General features: G+C 39.7%; 2 protein-coding genes across 36 annotated transcripts in view; both read left to right on the forward strand.

Moving 5' to 3' along the window:
* The first annotated feature begins 2,913 nt into the window (after nt 1-2,913).
* si:dkey-174i8.1 (arylsulfatase I) lies at nt 2,914-7,323 on the forward strand. 2 transcript variants are annotated; one of them, XM_051125625.1, is made up of 4 exons: nt 2,914-2,989; nt 4,059-4,391; nt 4,896-5,228; nt 5,307-7,323. In XM_051125625.1, exons 2-4 carry the CDS (start codon nt 4,132-4,134, stop codon nt 6,400-6,402), a joined length of 1,689 nt encoding a protein of 562 aa, XP_050981582.1. In that variant the 5' UTR covers nt 2,914-2,989; nt 4,059-4,131; the 3' UTR covers nt 6,403-7,323. The 2 variants fall into 2 exon arrangements, with proteins under 2 accessions (XP_050981582.1, XP_050981581.1); XM_051125624.1 differs by lacking the exon at nt 2,914-2,989 and having other exon boundaries at nt 3,708-4,391.
* Nucleotides 7,324-14,481: 7,158 nt separating this feature from the next.
* Nucleotides 14,482-15,493, forward strand: part of camk2g2 (calcium/calmodulin-dependent protein kinase (CaM kinase) II gamma 2) — a 77,207-nt gene continuing 76,195 nt past the window's right edge. For 10 of the 34 annotated variants that reach the window (XM_051125261.1, XM_051125263.1, XM_051125252.1 and 7 more), the window contains exon 1: nt 14,483-14,739. In XM_051125261.1, the coding sequence (XP_050981218.1) occupies nt 14,675-14,739 (65 nt within the window). In that variant the 5' untranslated portion in view covers nt 14,483-14,674. Of the gene's footprint in view, nt 14,740-15,493 lie in introns of all 34 variants that reach the window. The other 24 variants (XM_051125275.1, XM_051125270.1, XM_051125272.1 and 21 more) reach the window with 4 other exon arrangements.

Consider the following 15,493-nt stretch of genomic DNA (forward strand, 5'->3'; position numbering starts at 1 on the left):
AAATTTACCGGTATATCTCCCACCTATGGAAGCCAGTTTCCGCCACTGAATAAAATACAAACTCGCAATTTTGACTTTTCTTCTCAGAATTGTGAGATATAAACTCACAATTGCGAGATAAGTCAATTCTGAAAAATCAAAAATCAGAATTGCGTGGTACAAACTCCCAATTCTGAGAAATAAAGACGCAACTGCATGATTAAAAACTCGCAATTGCGAGTTATAGAGTCAGAATTCTGAGAATTAAGTCAGAATTGTGTGATATAAACTGGCAATTGTGAGTTAAGTCAGAATCGTGAGATAAACTCGCAATTCTGTGAACATATCAATCTTTTTTTCTCCTCAGAACTGGACTTTATAACTCGCAACTGCGAGTTTGTATCTCATAATTCTGAGAAAAAAAATTGTTTAGTTTATATAAAAAAAAGTTTATATCATGCAATTGCGTTTTTATTTCTCAGAAACTGGAGTTTATATCCCGCAATTCTGACTTATGTAGCAGTTCTGACCTTATAACCCTGGTGAAAAAAACAGCATATGCTGGTAGGTATGTTTTGATGCTGGTTTAAGCTGGTCCTTTGCTGGTTTATGCTGGTGCTTAGCTGGTTTAAGATGGTCATGTTGCTGGTCAAGGACCAATATGACCAGCTTAAACCAGCTAAGGACCAGCTTAAACCAGCATCAAAACATACCTACCAGCATATGCTGTTTTTTTCACCAGGGAAGTCGCAATTCTGACTTTATATCTCACAGTTCTGAGAAAAAAAGTCAGACTTGCGAGATGTAAACTCGAAATTGCGAGAAAAAAAAGTTAGAATTGTGAGATAAAAAGTCGCAATCACCTCTTGTATTTTTTACCATACCCACCCCTACTTGATATGGAAATCTACAACAACAACAACAAAGTCTGTCTTACCCAAACTGCTGGACGGTAGTCTATTCCTAAAATCAGGTTAGAGATTTTAGTCTTTCTTCATTCGAGTAAAGAAGCTAAACTTGTGTGAGAAAATAGCTTCCTGTGAGTGTTTCCACCAAATTAACTTTCAAAGGGGAGATCATTCTGTTTAGGGAAGCAAAAAATGTAATATTTTTATATTTGCTGCTTAAAAGCAGAAGAAAAATGTGTGTACAGTCATGTTGTGTCAAATAGTGAATCCATTTTTAAGTAGCCTAGCTCAGCCTTCATTTCACTAACTTCAAGCAAACCACATTTCTCTAACCACAGATCACACTACTGCCTAATGAGCTTCCTGTGGAAGAGTTGAGAAAGCGTGTTTGTAAAGAGACAGCCTATCAATGTGAGTGAAAAGATAAGTTCCTTTTCAAAATGCACTATTCATACGCGTCTGACGTGCACCTGTCATTAGTTGTGTAATACACAATGTACTTCAGTTTCATTTTTGAATATAGCAGGTTTTAGCATCTCCTCAAGTTACGTTCTAGTTGTCATGCCTTTTCTCTCCACATGGTGGAGCTATAGACTTAAGTGAGTTGGCGGTGACCTAACGCTCTGCTCATCTCACATAATTCATGCATACGCACGCTGTACACCTGGAACATTTCCACTCATCCATTTATTAATAACACATGAGCTTTAATGCTTTATGGGCTGCTCAGTGGGTGTCTGGCCACAAATGGGTTTACACCTCTATTGAGTGTGTTTGTGTATTATTCATGTATATTTAGTAGTAGTAGCATAACAAAAGAGACACTGGTGTCCTAAATGACTGTCACTTTTTTTAAATGATGTTAATGATTCCTTTTTAAGTTAATTATCCTACTGAGAAAGTTCAATGTGATTTAGCACTTTAAAGTGATAGAAATTAAAATTCTGTAATCATTTACTAACTTCGTTCTTAACCTATACGACTTGCTTTCTTTTGTGAAACACAACAAAAGATCTGTCTAACAGTGTCCTTCAGGCTTTCATTGTATGGACAAAAAACCTAAAATACTGTATATTCTTTTGTGTGAACAATCTAAAAGGTTGGTTTACGTCACAAGTTAGACCTGCTTGACATCTGTTAGCCTCGCATAGTAAAATTTGCTTTAAATATATTGTTATTTGTATATTAATGCTTATCTAAAGAAAAAAAATGTAGTAGTGTGTTCGTTCACCACAGTGCCTAAGGTAAAATCTATGCCTGAAGCAAAACTAGTTGCGCAAAATCCTTAATGACAATTAATTGCTTACTACACTGTGAACAGGCAAGGCTACTCATTTTGACCTTCGTTTTCCCCCCTCTCTTTCCCACTGGCTGCTTCCTCCATTTTCTCTCCCTGCTCTGAAATGGCTGTGAAATTTCCCACTTGGGTGAGACTGTCGTCTGTTTTGGCTTAATGTAGGAAATTGACTCATTTTGTGGCATTGATTTCCTCTCTGCTACATAGAGGAGATCGCTGGCAGAGCAAACCTGAGAGCGGTCGATAGCCCTTCAGAGGGCCGGATATGTGCGCCGCACCTCTCTTCTCATTCGAGAGAGAGAGCGCACAATCGTGTCATTGTTTGTTTCCCCCATTTCAATTCTCACAGCTTTCGTAATCTACTGTTGTGGCCTTTTACCTGTAGAGGTGTTTTTGGTGTAGCTGTCGTGTTCGCAAAGTCACATGATTTATGTGGTCTGTCAGTGGTCGTCTGGCTTTGGTAGAATTCAGAGGCCGTTAGTTCAATGTCACTAGGTTCTCCTTTGATTTACTGAATTGGTAGGGTTCACAACATGACACTTTTACTCCAAATACGAGCCCAGGCCAGGAACATTGGTGCGGTTGTTATTGATTTTGGGACACACTGTTGAAAATGTTATAAAAGGGTTTTAATCATGAGAAATCCAAATTTACTTGATCTTCTGGGCCTTTATTGATTGCATTCTCTTTAGGTTCAGAAGATCAGCGCTTGTCCTTTCCATGCACACTTCCACAGTGAGCATCACTTAGCCTGTATAGAGGACAGTCGGCCTTCACAGCCTCTGTTCTGGGAACTCATTATCAGGTAAACACCTTTCTGTGGTTCTGAGGTAATTAAAGGATCAATAAAACAACATGTGAGGTTTGCCTCATCAACACTGCCTAACCTGCACTGATGCTTGTTTTGGGTCAATATCACCCACGGTTTATGTCTGAGGCAAACTGTGAGTCGGGAAAGAGAAGATCCTATTAGTTGGGTGTAATACTCTTACTGACCAGGTGGTGTCAACACTGTATTTCCTTTTTTATTTTATTTTTAAATTGCCTTGTATTTTTAATACATTTCATTTTTCTCCATCAAGAAAAACTCACAGTGAACCTTGTGACCCTAGACCACAAAATTAGTCATAAGGGTACATTTTTTGGAAATTGAGATTTATATATCATCTAAAATAAATAAGAATAAAGAAGCTTTCCATTGATGTATGGTTTGTTAGGATACAAGGATATTAGGCTGAGATACAACTATTTGAAAATCTGGAATCTAAGGGTGCAAAAAAAAAAAAAATCTTAATATTGAGAAATTGCCTTTAAAGTTGTCCAAATGAAGTTCTAAGCAATGCATATTACTAATCAAAAATTAAGTTTTGATATATTTACAGTAGAAAATTTACAAAGTATCTTCTTTGAACATGATCTTCACTTAATAAAAGAAAAATGTATAATTTTGACAGATACAATGTATTTTTGGCTATTGCTACATACATACCCGTGCTAGTTATAACTGGTTTTGTGGTCCAGGGTTACATATGATGTATGCGAAGTAATGCTAAAAGTATATTTCGCTATAAACTAAAAATCTCTTTTAACATTTTATACACGAACGCATTCTGTAGGTTGGTGTGCTAGAGAAATGTAACATGGTCCTGTTAAAGGACAGCAGTGTTTACTTTCAGACAATTCAGCTCCGCTCTCAAAATTACTCAGACATTCAGAATGCCACCCTAGATCAACAAACAGAGAAGAGCTACAGAACGAGTTTCATTTATCATTTACTAGTTTTTAAAACTTTAATTAAAACTTTAGCTGGAAAAAAGAACCTTCTGGATGGATTATAACAGCAAGCATTCTCTGTCAGTCTGGCTTGGTTCAAGTTGAACGTCATTATAAGGAGTCACCAAAGGGTTAGTCAATGGACAAGCGATTTGGTGGATTGGAGTTCACATTATGGATGCACTGGTGTTTTGCTTCTGCTTGGCGCTTGGACTAATACATGCTATGGAGGACGAGGTTCTCAAACGACGCAGAGTTCCCCCACATATTGTTTTTGTGATGGTGGATGACCAGGGTTACAATGACATTGGGTACCATGGCTCGGAGATCCACACGCCCATGTTGGACCAGCTGGCCGGCGAAGGGGTGAAGCTGGAAAACTACTATGTTCAGCCCATCTGTTCCCCCTCACGCAGCCAGCTTATGACTGGACGGTAAGAGACCCACTATTGTTTTCCTAATGCCACTATTTTGTTAAAACACTGCATGAATCTTACTGTATACACTACTATAAATTATAGGGATAGTTCACCCAAAAATGAAAAACTGTCATTAATCACCCTCATTTTGTTTCTAACCCATAAGACCTTTGTTCATCTTTGAAACATGAATTAAGATATTTAATGATAAAATCCAAGAGCTTTCTGACGATATGAGGGTGATTAATGAATGACAGAATTCTCATTTTTGGGTGAACTAACCCTTTAAACCCAACAAATTTATTGGTATAGACAAGGGTTCCACTGTCTTGCTAAGTTTAACTCGAACCCTAATCAAGACGTGTGAGCAAGTTAATCAAGGTCTTCAGAGTTACTAGAAAGGTAGGTGAGTTTGATTAGGGTGTGAGCTAAACTCTACAGGGCACTGCCAGATTTGAGAAACCTTGAAAGAGAATCTGTTTCTCCATCACAATCACCGTCTACCATCTATTACTTCAGGTATCAGATTCACACCGGGCTTCAACACTCGATCATCCGTGCACGGCAGCCCCTCTGCTTGCCCCCCGACATACCGACGCTCCCCGGGAGGCTCCGTCAGGCTGGCTACAGCACTCACATGGTAGGAAAATGGCACCTGGGTTTTTGCAGGCCCGAGTGTCTGCCAACAAGCCGTGGCTTTCAAAGCTTCCTCGGATCGCTGACGGGCAGCGGAGACCATTTTAGCTTCCAAAGCTGTGACGGTACAGAGGCCTGTGGGTTCGACCTGCATGATGGAGACCGGCCTGCCTGGGAGCTGAGTGGAAATTACTCAACAAGGATTTACACTGAAAGGTGAGAAATGGCAACCATTTGTGAACCAAATACTGTGTTGACTCATGTAAGCTTTTGTGGTCATTTGGATTCTTGTAGGGTGAAAGAAATCTTGAGAGGTCATGACCAGCGGACGCCCCTGTTTCTATACGTGGCCCTCCAGGCCGTGCACACGCCATTGCAAGCTCCTGGGCATCTTCTCAGACGCTACCAGAACCTTGGCAACAGACCTCGGCGCCACTATGCCGCGATGGTGAGCGGCGTAGACGAGTCAGTAGGGGAGATTGTCAGTGAGCTGCGGGAGCGAGGCTACTACGACAACTCGGTGCTCATCTACTCTTCAGACAACGGGGGCCAACCGCTCTCAGGAGGCTGTAATTGGCCCCTGCGTGGCGGGAAAGGCTCCTACTGGGAAGGTGGAGTTCGAGCTGTTGGTTTTGTACACAGCCCACTTTTGAAAAGGAAGGGAGTGGTGAGTCAGGCTCTGATTCACGTCTCCGATTGGTACCCAACCTTGCTGTCTCTTGCAGGATACAGACAATCTGATTTGAGCCACTTGGACGGGCAAGATGTTTGGGGTGCAATAAGTAGCGGGCTGCCCTGTCCACGAACTGAAATCCTCTTCAACATTGACCCAGTGTCCCGCAGGCATGGAGAAAGTGACCCAAGACTCTTAAATCTTAATGGTTTTGGCATCTGGGATACAGGAGTGCGTGCAGCCATCCGAGCTGGGGACTGGAAACTTCTGACGGGGAACGTAGGCGACGGAGACTGGTTTCCTCCGCAGACGATGCCGGGAGGTCCCCAGCAGTGGCAGGGGATGGAAAAGAGACGGGACCAGCGAGGGAAGTCTGTCTGGCTTTTCAACATCACTGCTGATCCCTATGAAAGGGTTGATTTGGCAGAGGCACGGCCTGAGGTGGTGAAGATGCTGTTGACCCGACTTGCTGAGTACAACCGGACTGCCGTGCCTCCTCGCAATCCACCTGACGACCCGATGGCTGACCCGCAACTTCACGGAGGGGTGTGGACTCCCTGGCTCGGTCAGGAAGAGGCAGGAGATGAAGGGGATAATGAAGAACCGGACAACATCAACAGAAAGCCCAGATCCAAGAGTACCTGCAGAGTCTGCAAACTCAAGGCCTTGTTCAAAAAGGTCGGTACCCATATGCAAAGGGCTGCTTTGTTCTTGTAGTCAATTTGTGATACACTGGCAGTGTGAAAATATGAGCAGCGACTTTTAACCGTTTATGTCCTTCCTGTGTTATTATGCAGAGGTTAAAAATGACACCTACCAGCAATGAGTATATTAGGCACAAGTTCCCATCTGTATGATGCAGTGGATTTAACGGAAAAGTTCAGATCACCTACCTTTAATGGAACTTTAACAGGAACAGCCTGAATTTGATCACATGTGATTCCACAAGCACTTAATGTAGATATCGTTGGATCTTTATTAGATGATCCAGTTATATGAATACAGAAAATGTTGTAAGTAGCAGCACTGATTTAATAGGAAATAATACAGCACTTATATTGTTCTTCACTTGCTTGTGGACCAGTGTTCTCTTATCCACCCCCTGGTTCACTTTCTCTCATCTATCTGTTCTTTCTCTGACATGCCTCTGCTTTGCACTCCTCCTCACGCCTCTCTCATTCTCCTACCTTTTGCTTTAATGCTTGCGCTCTATCCAAATCTGCTCTGCCATTGCCCACCACAACCAGAATAACACACGATTCTTCATTGTTTCTGCGCTTTTTCCTCCACCTGTTCCTCATCCTCTTGCATTCCTTCTCAGTTTGAGTAGATCAGGTCAGTGCAGATGTAGAAGCAAGAACATCAGAGCAAGTAAAAGAGCGATAAAGTAAGTTCTTTTATGTAAAACGAGGGCTATTTGAGGAGGAGGAAGATCACTCTTGGGTATGAAGGCTGTGCGCTTTTATACGAGACATTCTTGGCCTGTTCATCTCCCGGTTTCAAGAGACTTAACTCAAATCACAGGATGTGATGAAACGTGCTCTGTATTCAATGTAATGCATATTTCAAAATAACAGTTTAGAAATATTTTCAATGTTTAACTCTTTCCTTGCCAAACACAGAATTTCCTTATATTTATGAGACCGCTTCATTGCCAAAGACAGAATTTTTCGTTATTTGTTAGACAAAGCTTAAAAGAGAAGTCCACTTCCAAAACAAAGATTCACATATAATGTACTTCACCCCCTTGTCATCCAAGATGTCTTTCTTTCTTCAGTTGTAAAGAAATTGTTTTCTGAGGAAAACATTTCTGCATTTTTCTCCATATAATAGAATGGTATGGTGCCCCGATTTTGAACTTTCAAAATGCAGTTTATATGCGGTTTCAAACGATCCCAAATGTGGTTGTAAACGATCCCAGCCAAGAAAAAAGGGTCTTATCTAGCGAAACCATCGGTTATTTTCATAAAAATAATACAATTTAAAAATTTTTTTAATGTCAAACGCGCGTCTTGTCTTATTCTTATTTGTTCTTATTTTTCCTCAAAAAACATAATTTCTTTACGACTTAAAAAAGAAAGACATGAACATCTTGGATGACAAGAGGGTGAGTACATTATTTGTAAATTGTTGTTCTGGAAGTGGACTTCTCCTTTAATCGCCAAACATGTACTTTTCCGTTATTTATGAGACAAAGTTTCATCGCCAAACACAGAGTTTTCCATTATTTATTAGACAAAGCTTAATCACCAAACATGGAATTTTCCGTTATTTATTAGATAGTACTTCGCTAAAAAAAGAATTTTTGGGGTTTACATGTTTTTTTCCCATATTATACGCTTGGGGGCGCTATTACACATCTCCTGAATGAGTCCAGAATCTCCTGATCAAAAACACAGGTGAGGAAGATGCAAAAATCTCATATGTAAGCAGATGCATTTTTAAAAATAATGTGATCATCAACAATAAACAGCATGATAAATAAAAACTGCCTAATGCTACCGCATGAAATGTCAATCCAGGAAGTGGTAAAGGACTGTGAAGCTTTGGGGGTGTTGATGAAAGTGATCTCCTGCATTTATGCTTTGATCATCGTACTAAATATGATCCAGATGTAGTCTTTAATTTAAAAAAATGCTATTTTCTCAGCTTTTTGCTCAAAATGTTGCTTTTTTTTTAACGAAACTTACCTACATTCAGTGTTGATAAAAAAAAAGAATGCTTGAATGTAGAATAAAAGAGATGTTTTGTTTAAAGGTAGAGGCTCTGTTCTTTGTTTTGATGTATTGCATGTTCAGACATTCATGCATCAAAATATTCTGAGTGGCCATTAAATTTTAGTGAAAATGATCCTTTTTTTTTAGTGAAAAATCCTGGTGGTGGCTGGCAACTTTTTTCAGAAATGCTGGTGGGGAAAGAGTTCAATTTTACCTCTACATATATACGGTTTACTCTAATTGTAGTTGTGACTCTGTGTCTTCTGTCAGCATTCCTACAAAAATAGTCCATCCTTTTGATTTGTTCACACATTCATATGAAGTAAACGAGCAGAATGTTCACCTAAGCCCTACTGTAAGAAACATTCCATTGTTGGAAGATAAGGAATCTAGAGCAAGGTAAAAAGTCAATACACAGTGAAAAGATAATGTTAGTACATAGTTAAGATAATGCAAAATAGGTGCTTACTTTAAAAGCTACAGAGCATGAATTACTGTGTATCTTTTGTTGGAGACTGTTGTTATTAAAGATTCATTAACCATGATTGAAACTGACTGATCTGCTACTACTTTCCAGGGAATTGTTATTGATGAATAATGTGATGCTCTTTTAAATGTTACATCGATCGTTGGCCCAAAAATAAAAATGTCATCATTTACTCACCCTTATGTCCAAACCTGTATGCTTTTCTTCTGTGGAAACATAAAAAAGAAAATCTTCTTTTAAATCGACTGGGCACCAAAATTGTTTAGTTATCAGCATTCTGTGAAATATCTTATCTTGTGTTCACAAGTAGTAGTTAAAGATCAATCATAAAGGTTTCGGAACGACATCATGTGAATTATTACATTGTTTTCATTTTTGGGAGAACTATCCCTTTAAGGTGTGATCACTTTTGCTCCAAGCTTGTGAAATTATTACTTAACCTACTTCAGACACACCTTTACAATCTCTGATGTATATACTTATCTTAGGTCATAGTACAAAGAACATTTTCATTTCCTGTTATTTTTTGCTCATTCAGAAGAAGTCTGAAAGTCTGTACCTGGATGAATTATTACAACATAACTGTTATTCCTTCTTATGAGCGTAAGTGTTATAATTTCACCAATACAACACAAACACTTCCTCCTCCTGTTTATCTCTGAAAACGACTCAAAACTGCATCAACCCACTTTGGAAAGACTTCAACTGTGGTAAGAATGCACAATGGGCTGGTCCAGAGAGAGAGAGAGAGCGATCCGAATAACTCCCTCACTCTGTGTATGAGTCATCCTGAACACATGCTGAGTTTGGCATCTCTTAAAGGTGCTGTGAGTGATTTGTTTATGAAATACCACGCATAAAATGTCCTTACTACCTGACAGATACAAGCATTCTGGTTAAAAAAGGGACTAGGGCTCCAAAAAATGAAACATTTAGGGGCCAAATGATGCTTTGTTGCCAAACTGCAGTCATTTAATACAGATGGTTGCTCAGAACGACGTTGTCCATGTTCACAAGCTATTGCAGTGGTTGAGAAACAAAACCAGCTAGTATAAACCAGAAGACCTAGAGTACTAGTGTGTGTTTATATAGAAACTAAATACGTATCATTAAGTGCACTGAATAAATTTGAGTCCACAGCTTCTTTCTTTACATTTTAATCACAAGTTATATAAAATGTTTTTCAGGTTTATTTAGATCTGATGCCATTTGAATGTGTGCCACATAAATGTCAATTTGTTTCATAAGAATATTTCTGGCTGTTTGAATTAAAAGTCAAATGTTGCATTGTTTATGTTTCCAATATGTCATACGCCTGCAGTCATACTCCCAAACAAAGCTCTCCTGAACTGATTCAACCTTATACAATTGAGACTCACTCACTTTTACACTTTAGTCTTTAAATGTTCATCGTAAACTGCATGAAGCACGGCATGAAGTGTATGTCACTGTAACAGTCTTTAATTCATTTCCAATTGGACATACCCAAATCACTAATGTGCTTGTGACTGGTTGTTTGCTGTTGGCAAATCGGACATAACTCATTGCTTTCGTTGTGTTATTCAATAAGCACAAAACAGCAAAAAGATATACTGTAAAATAGCAGGGCAAGAAACACTGAGCCACACTTATAACTAGGGCTGTCATGATTCCTTTCAATTCAAGTACTCGATTAAAAAAAAATCTAATCCTAACCTTAACTGCATTTTACCCATGTCGAGCAACTGGCAAAATCCTGCAAGTGGCGTTTTCCACAGACGAGAATCTATTATTAGACTGTTTTCCAACACTGCTTGATATATTAAACCCATTTAAAGTCATGATAAAGCATAATGCTATTGTGAATTCACAAACAGTATAATTTAATTCAATAAATATATGCGATGCAGATTGGTTTTGGAGGGGTTTTGGCCACTTCTGTAGCTGGTCAGGTTGGGAGACCAATTTGACCAGCTTAAAACCAGCTACTTCTATCTTAAACCAGCCAATCAGTTTAGGCTGGTGTTACGAACCCCGTTTTAAAATGCTCGTAGGGAAGGGGTTAAGCAACATAACAAGGACACGTGAGACCACAGATATCAATTCAGCTTTTTATTAACAGATCTAGTCGGCTCACGTGCCACTTTCGGCAACAGGCAACATACACATTTAATCGTTAATTTAAAAAACACAACACGAAGGAATAAACATAGCAAAAACAAACAAATTAACAGATCAACCAGAAAACAAAACAACAAACAAACAGACCGCTTATCGGAGGCTGACTTGCATCAAGACGCACACGAAGCTCGCGGGATACAGTGCTTCGTAAAAGGTAGCTGAACAGAGCTTCAAAACGAGTGCGAGTCATGCTCTCAGCCGAGCCAGGAATTCACTGTTCTGAACACACGCTGGAAACAGAGAAAAGCAACACCATCTTGATTCCCCCTCATATCCAATTCAGCGCTCACTAAACAGGCCACAGGTGTAACGGGGCGGAGCTCAACCTCGAGAAGACAGGAGATAACCAAATTAATACAAAGAAAACGTATACAAACACAAAATAAGGACGAAGTAACTTTGACCGTAACACCTCCCCCCTAAAAACAGAAGCAGTTTTAGCTGGGGTTTTTTTCACCAGGGAGTTCACAGCAAATGCTGCTCCACACAAACTGTTATCATTTCATGTGTAGAGTGTCTCAAACTCAATTTCTGCATATTGTTGCGTTTGGGTTTATCATAACCTTTATCTGGGAATGCAACAATTTTCACGTTTTAATGTCCACATATTCAAGAAATTATAGTGGCGGTATGGCATTTCTGTTATAAAGAAATGGCCAAATATTAAAGATTAAGTGGACATGGGTTAGGGGTGTTCAGTTAGGTCTATTTTTATTACAAAAAAAATATAATTATCTGATTACTCGATTAATCATCAGAATAATCAACAGATTACTCGATTACCAAATTAATCGTTAATGACAGCCCTACTTGTAACTAACATTTTTTTTTTTTAACTGTCAATAATTGCAGGTGTTTGAATTTGTAAACATCAGGTCACTGACTAGTCTTTAAATCCTGGGGTTTTGGTGAAAGTGCAGGTTGTTGAGGGAATGGGGGTGGTCTAATTCACAGCCGAGTGTGGCAGAAGTTAGCAAAGTCGCTTACAGGATCTTAAATGCATCTCGCTAAGAGCAGTAGTGGATTACACAATTTGCTTCACAAATCAATAAAGCAACACAATCATCGCAGGCAACTCATTAAAGGCAAATTATAATTCTTAAGATGGCAATTGTGCTAATGTAATGACGTCAAGTGGAATACAATACATTTGCATTAAGCCCAACAAACTGCTTTTGATATTTTAGCCCGTTTTGTGACGCTTCACTTGATCTTCAATTACACAGATGAAGCGATAATGCGGTCAGAGCTTGACAGTGCTGATAACTCTTGCATTTTACTGTAGCTCAATTTTAAACGTATTACACTTATAATTTAAGCATGATCTGCAAATATAGTCTGTAACACTTAAAGCAGCGCACTTTCTTGAGGAACCGATGCTGTCTGGCAGCAAGCCATCCATCCTCTGCTGCTGAGCTTTTGCAGAGGACGGAGTATACCAAAATGTGGCTTTTCCCAGCATGCAAAGACACATTCTCATACACAGCAACAGCACTACGGGAACACTGCAATTAATAACCACCCACCTCTACTCTGCTCTAATTAAGCTTTCATATCAACCTGCCTCTGTGTAATTACAGTCCCTGCACTTCTTATGCATTCATTTCTAATCGGACTGTTTTGCTCCACAAGGCTGACCATGAAAGAAGAGACAGCATTTGCAACCATGAGACAGTAAATTGTTACATTCTCTTTCTAAGAAGTGATAAAAGTCCACATAATGGACTAATATAATGGCTAAAAACATACATCATATGAGTAAATCTGTTTGTAATAATGTCGCAGAGTAATTTATTTTGTCTGTGCATGCACACCTGCAAATAATAAATGACTGTCTTTGCACCTGTTTTAAATAGCTGTTTTTTTCTATATAGTAAAATGTTAAAAAAGAACACTATATAGAATAATAATAAAATTTGATTTATTATTTAAATGTATGATTGATGTGTTTATTTGCTAACAGGACTATTGACAAGATGATTGTGTGCTAGTGTAAAAATTAACCAAGGCTATGTCTGATTATGTTCTGACTTCATAAAAACTGCAATGAAACATCTGCTTTAGTGTTTTGGAATGCAACGACACACATGAAATTGTGCTTGTGTAGCTGCACAAAGTATATTTCGGCCCTTACTATACATGGCAAAGCAATTTGCATAAGCAAAAGTTTTAAAAAAACCTAACTTTTGCTTTCACTTTCTTCCAGAAAGTAGAGCTAGTTTTTCAGGGATAGACTAAAGTGTGTTTATCGAGTAATATTACTATTTCAGATTGTGATGATATCTGTCAAGAACAACGTACAAGCATAGTAAACCTGGGTGAAACAAGACTGCACATTGCCAGTGCCCTTTATCCAGCGAAATATTGAATCTTTTATGAATATGAGCTAGGGGGATTGTAAAATCGACATTTTAATGATTCAGCTTTCTGTCAAACATGTGCCAAAGAACAACAACCAACTAAATCTGGTGGCAATCCAGCACCTAATAAGTAATTTAACTAAAATAGTAACATAGGCCTACATCTCTTGTAGTTTTTGCACAATTTAATAAAATTCTATCCACCTTATTTTTATTTAACTTCTGGTTTTTAGTTTCCTCAAGGCTTCTAGTGTAGCTTCCATTCATTAGCTGTACAGGGAGTGTCAGTCAAGCTGCTTATGTTGCGAAAATGCTATTTGCTATCAAATTATTTTATTATTGTAATCATAAACACACTGGTTTGTACTTCAAATATTTGTACTGTTTACTACACTTTGTTAATCTAGCTCAGAGGTGCCCAACCCTGTTCCTGGAGATCGACTTCCCTGGAGAGTTTAGTTCCAACCCTAATCAAACATGCCTGTCTGTAATTATCAAGTGCTCCTTCAGATCCCAGTTAGCTGGTTCAGGTTTGTTTGGTCAGGGTTGGAGCTGAAGGAGCCAGGACCCCTGATCTAGTTAGTAAACCTGGAGCGGTTAATGAATTATACGTCTTGGAACAGGAAAAATCCACATTAAAAAAGGGTAAACATTAAAATCAACTCTAAAGTGTTTTGATAAAACGTGTACACAACTAAATTATATTGTCATAATATATTTACTAAGGTAACATGGGTGAATCGTCTATTATTGAAGCTTACTTTTACTTTGCTAAATCCTTGATTCAGTCCACATGCAGTTATTAACAGCTCTCGGCTCATGTTCGAATCAGATGCTGAGTTGTTAACTCCGATTCGTGAACGAATCGTTCAAACCGGTTTTGCGAACGTATTCAACCGATTCACTGAAAAGATCCGACTCCAAAGAACGATTCGTTCACGTTCAGACATCTCTACACGAAAAACACCGCAGCAGCAGTCAATCCATTCAGCAGGAGCGCGACGTCGTTTTGTCGCGTCGCGTTCTCAGACCGTGTGTGTCACTTCTCGACGTCGACAGAGAAAATCTCGCGTGGCTGACAGCGCTCTCTCTCTCCACCTCCACCAACACACACGCGCCACTTACCAGCACCTCTCTCTTCCTTCTCCCCCACCTCCTCCTTTCTCTCTCTCTCCCGTTCTCTTTGAGTGAGCGAGAGATCTCCCGAAACCTGAGCGAGGCGGTCCCGGAGACACCAGAGAGGCGATATCCTCGTAAAGCGCAACATGGCTACAATTGCAACCTCCACCAGGTTTACAGACGAATATCAGCTGTACGAAGAGCTCGGAAAGTAAGCGACCGCACCGCTGCATTTGTGTGACGCGCTCCACACACTCTCTCTTCACTCACTGCATTGTGTCTCATGGTGTTGCCTGTGTCTAGTTCAGTGTTGACAGCAGCCTTCACACACAGAGGCGTATCGGTTTTGCATGTCAAAAGCCAGCTCAGCCCGCTAACGGAAAGCCCGAACGAGTCGATTTGATCAGTTCGGTGTGATTATTCAGCCTCGGCGTTCACAAAGCTCGTTTCTTTGTTTATCTTTAGATGCGTTTCCTAACATCGTGCTGGCGCGCGCTACAGGGTGCTTTCGGAGCCTGCGTGTCGTCGTGATGCGAGATGCAATAGTTTATCGACACTTTATCGACATGCGAATGGACGTTCGTTAGAAAGGGAAATACTTCAGTCTGAGGTGCTCGGCTTTGTGATTTGCGTCCGCGTTTTCAATGCACACCCAAACTTTTACAGCAGCATTGATCAGATATCACTGATGACCGCTGCCGCCGCGCAGGCTGATAGTACGGTTTGCTGCAGACTTGTGTAACGATAGTTACCGAAAATGCTGCTGTTTTGGGCATCATATATCGCACCGTCATTGGGCGATCTGTTACGTTTCTTGTCAGCTGTTGTCCAGCCGCCAAAAACATCAACGTGAAAATGAAGGAAGTGAATTGGCGTTGCACGATTCACGAATGAATCGTTCTGTTGAGTCGAGTCGTTTTAATGAACTAGTTGGACCTGTATACAAAAGCGGTCTGAACGATTCT

The sequence above is a fragment of the Labeo rohita genome, chromosome 13 (assembly GCF_022985175.1).
Source record: "Labeo rohita strain BAU-BD-2019 chromosome 13, IGBB_LRoh.1.0, whole genome shotgun sequence".
In the NCBI taxonomy this organism is placed as follows: domain Eukaryota; kingdom Metazoa; phylum Chordata; class Actinopteri; order Cypriniformes; family Cyprinidae; genus Labeo; species Labeo rohita.

Bases quoted from the DNA above. Each gene is read 5' to 3' on its own strand.
- si:dkey-174i8.1 (XM_051125625.1), top strand. From the start codon at position 4,132: ATGGATGCACTGGTGTTTTGCTTCTGCTTGGCGCTTGGACTAATACAT. The intron at 4,392-4,895 runs GTAAGAGACCCA...CTATTACTTCAG, and splicing joins AGCCAGCTTATGACTGGACG to GTATCAGATTCACACCGGGC. The intron at 5,229-5,306 runs GTGAGAAATGGC...GGATTCTTGTAG, and splicing joins ACAAGGATTTACACTGAAAG to GGTGAAAGAAATCTTGAGAG.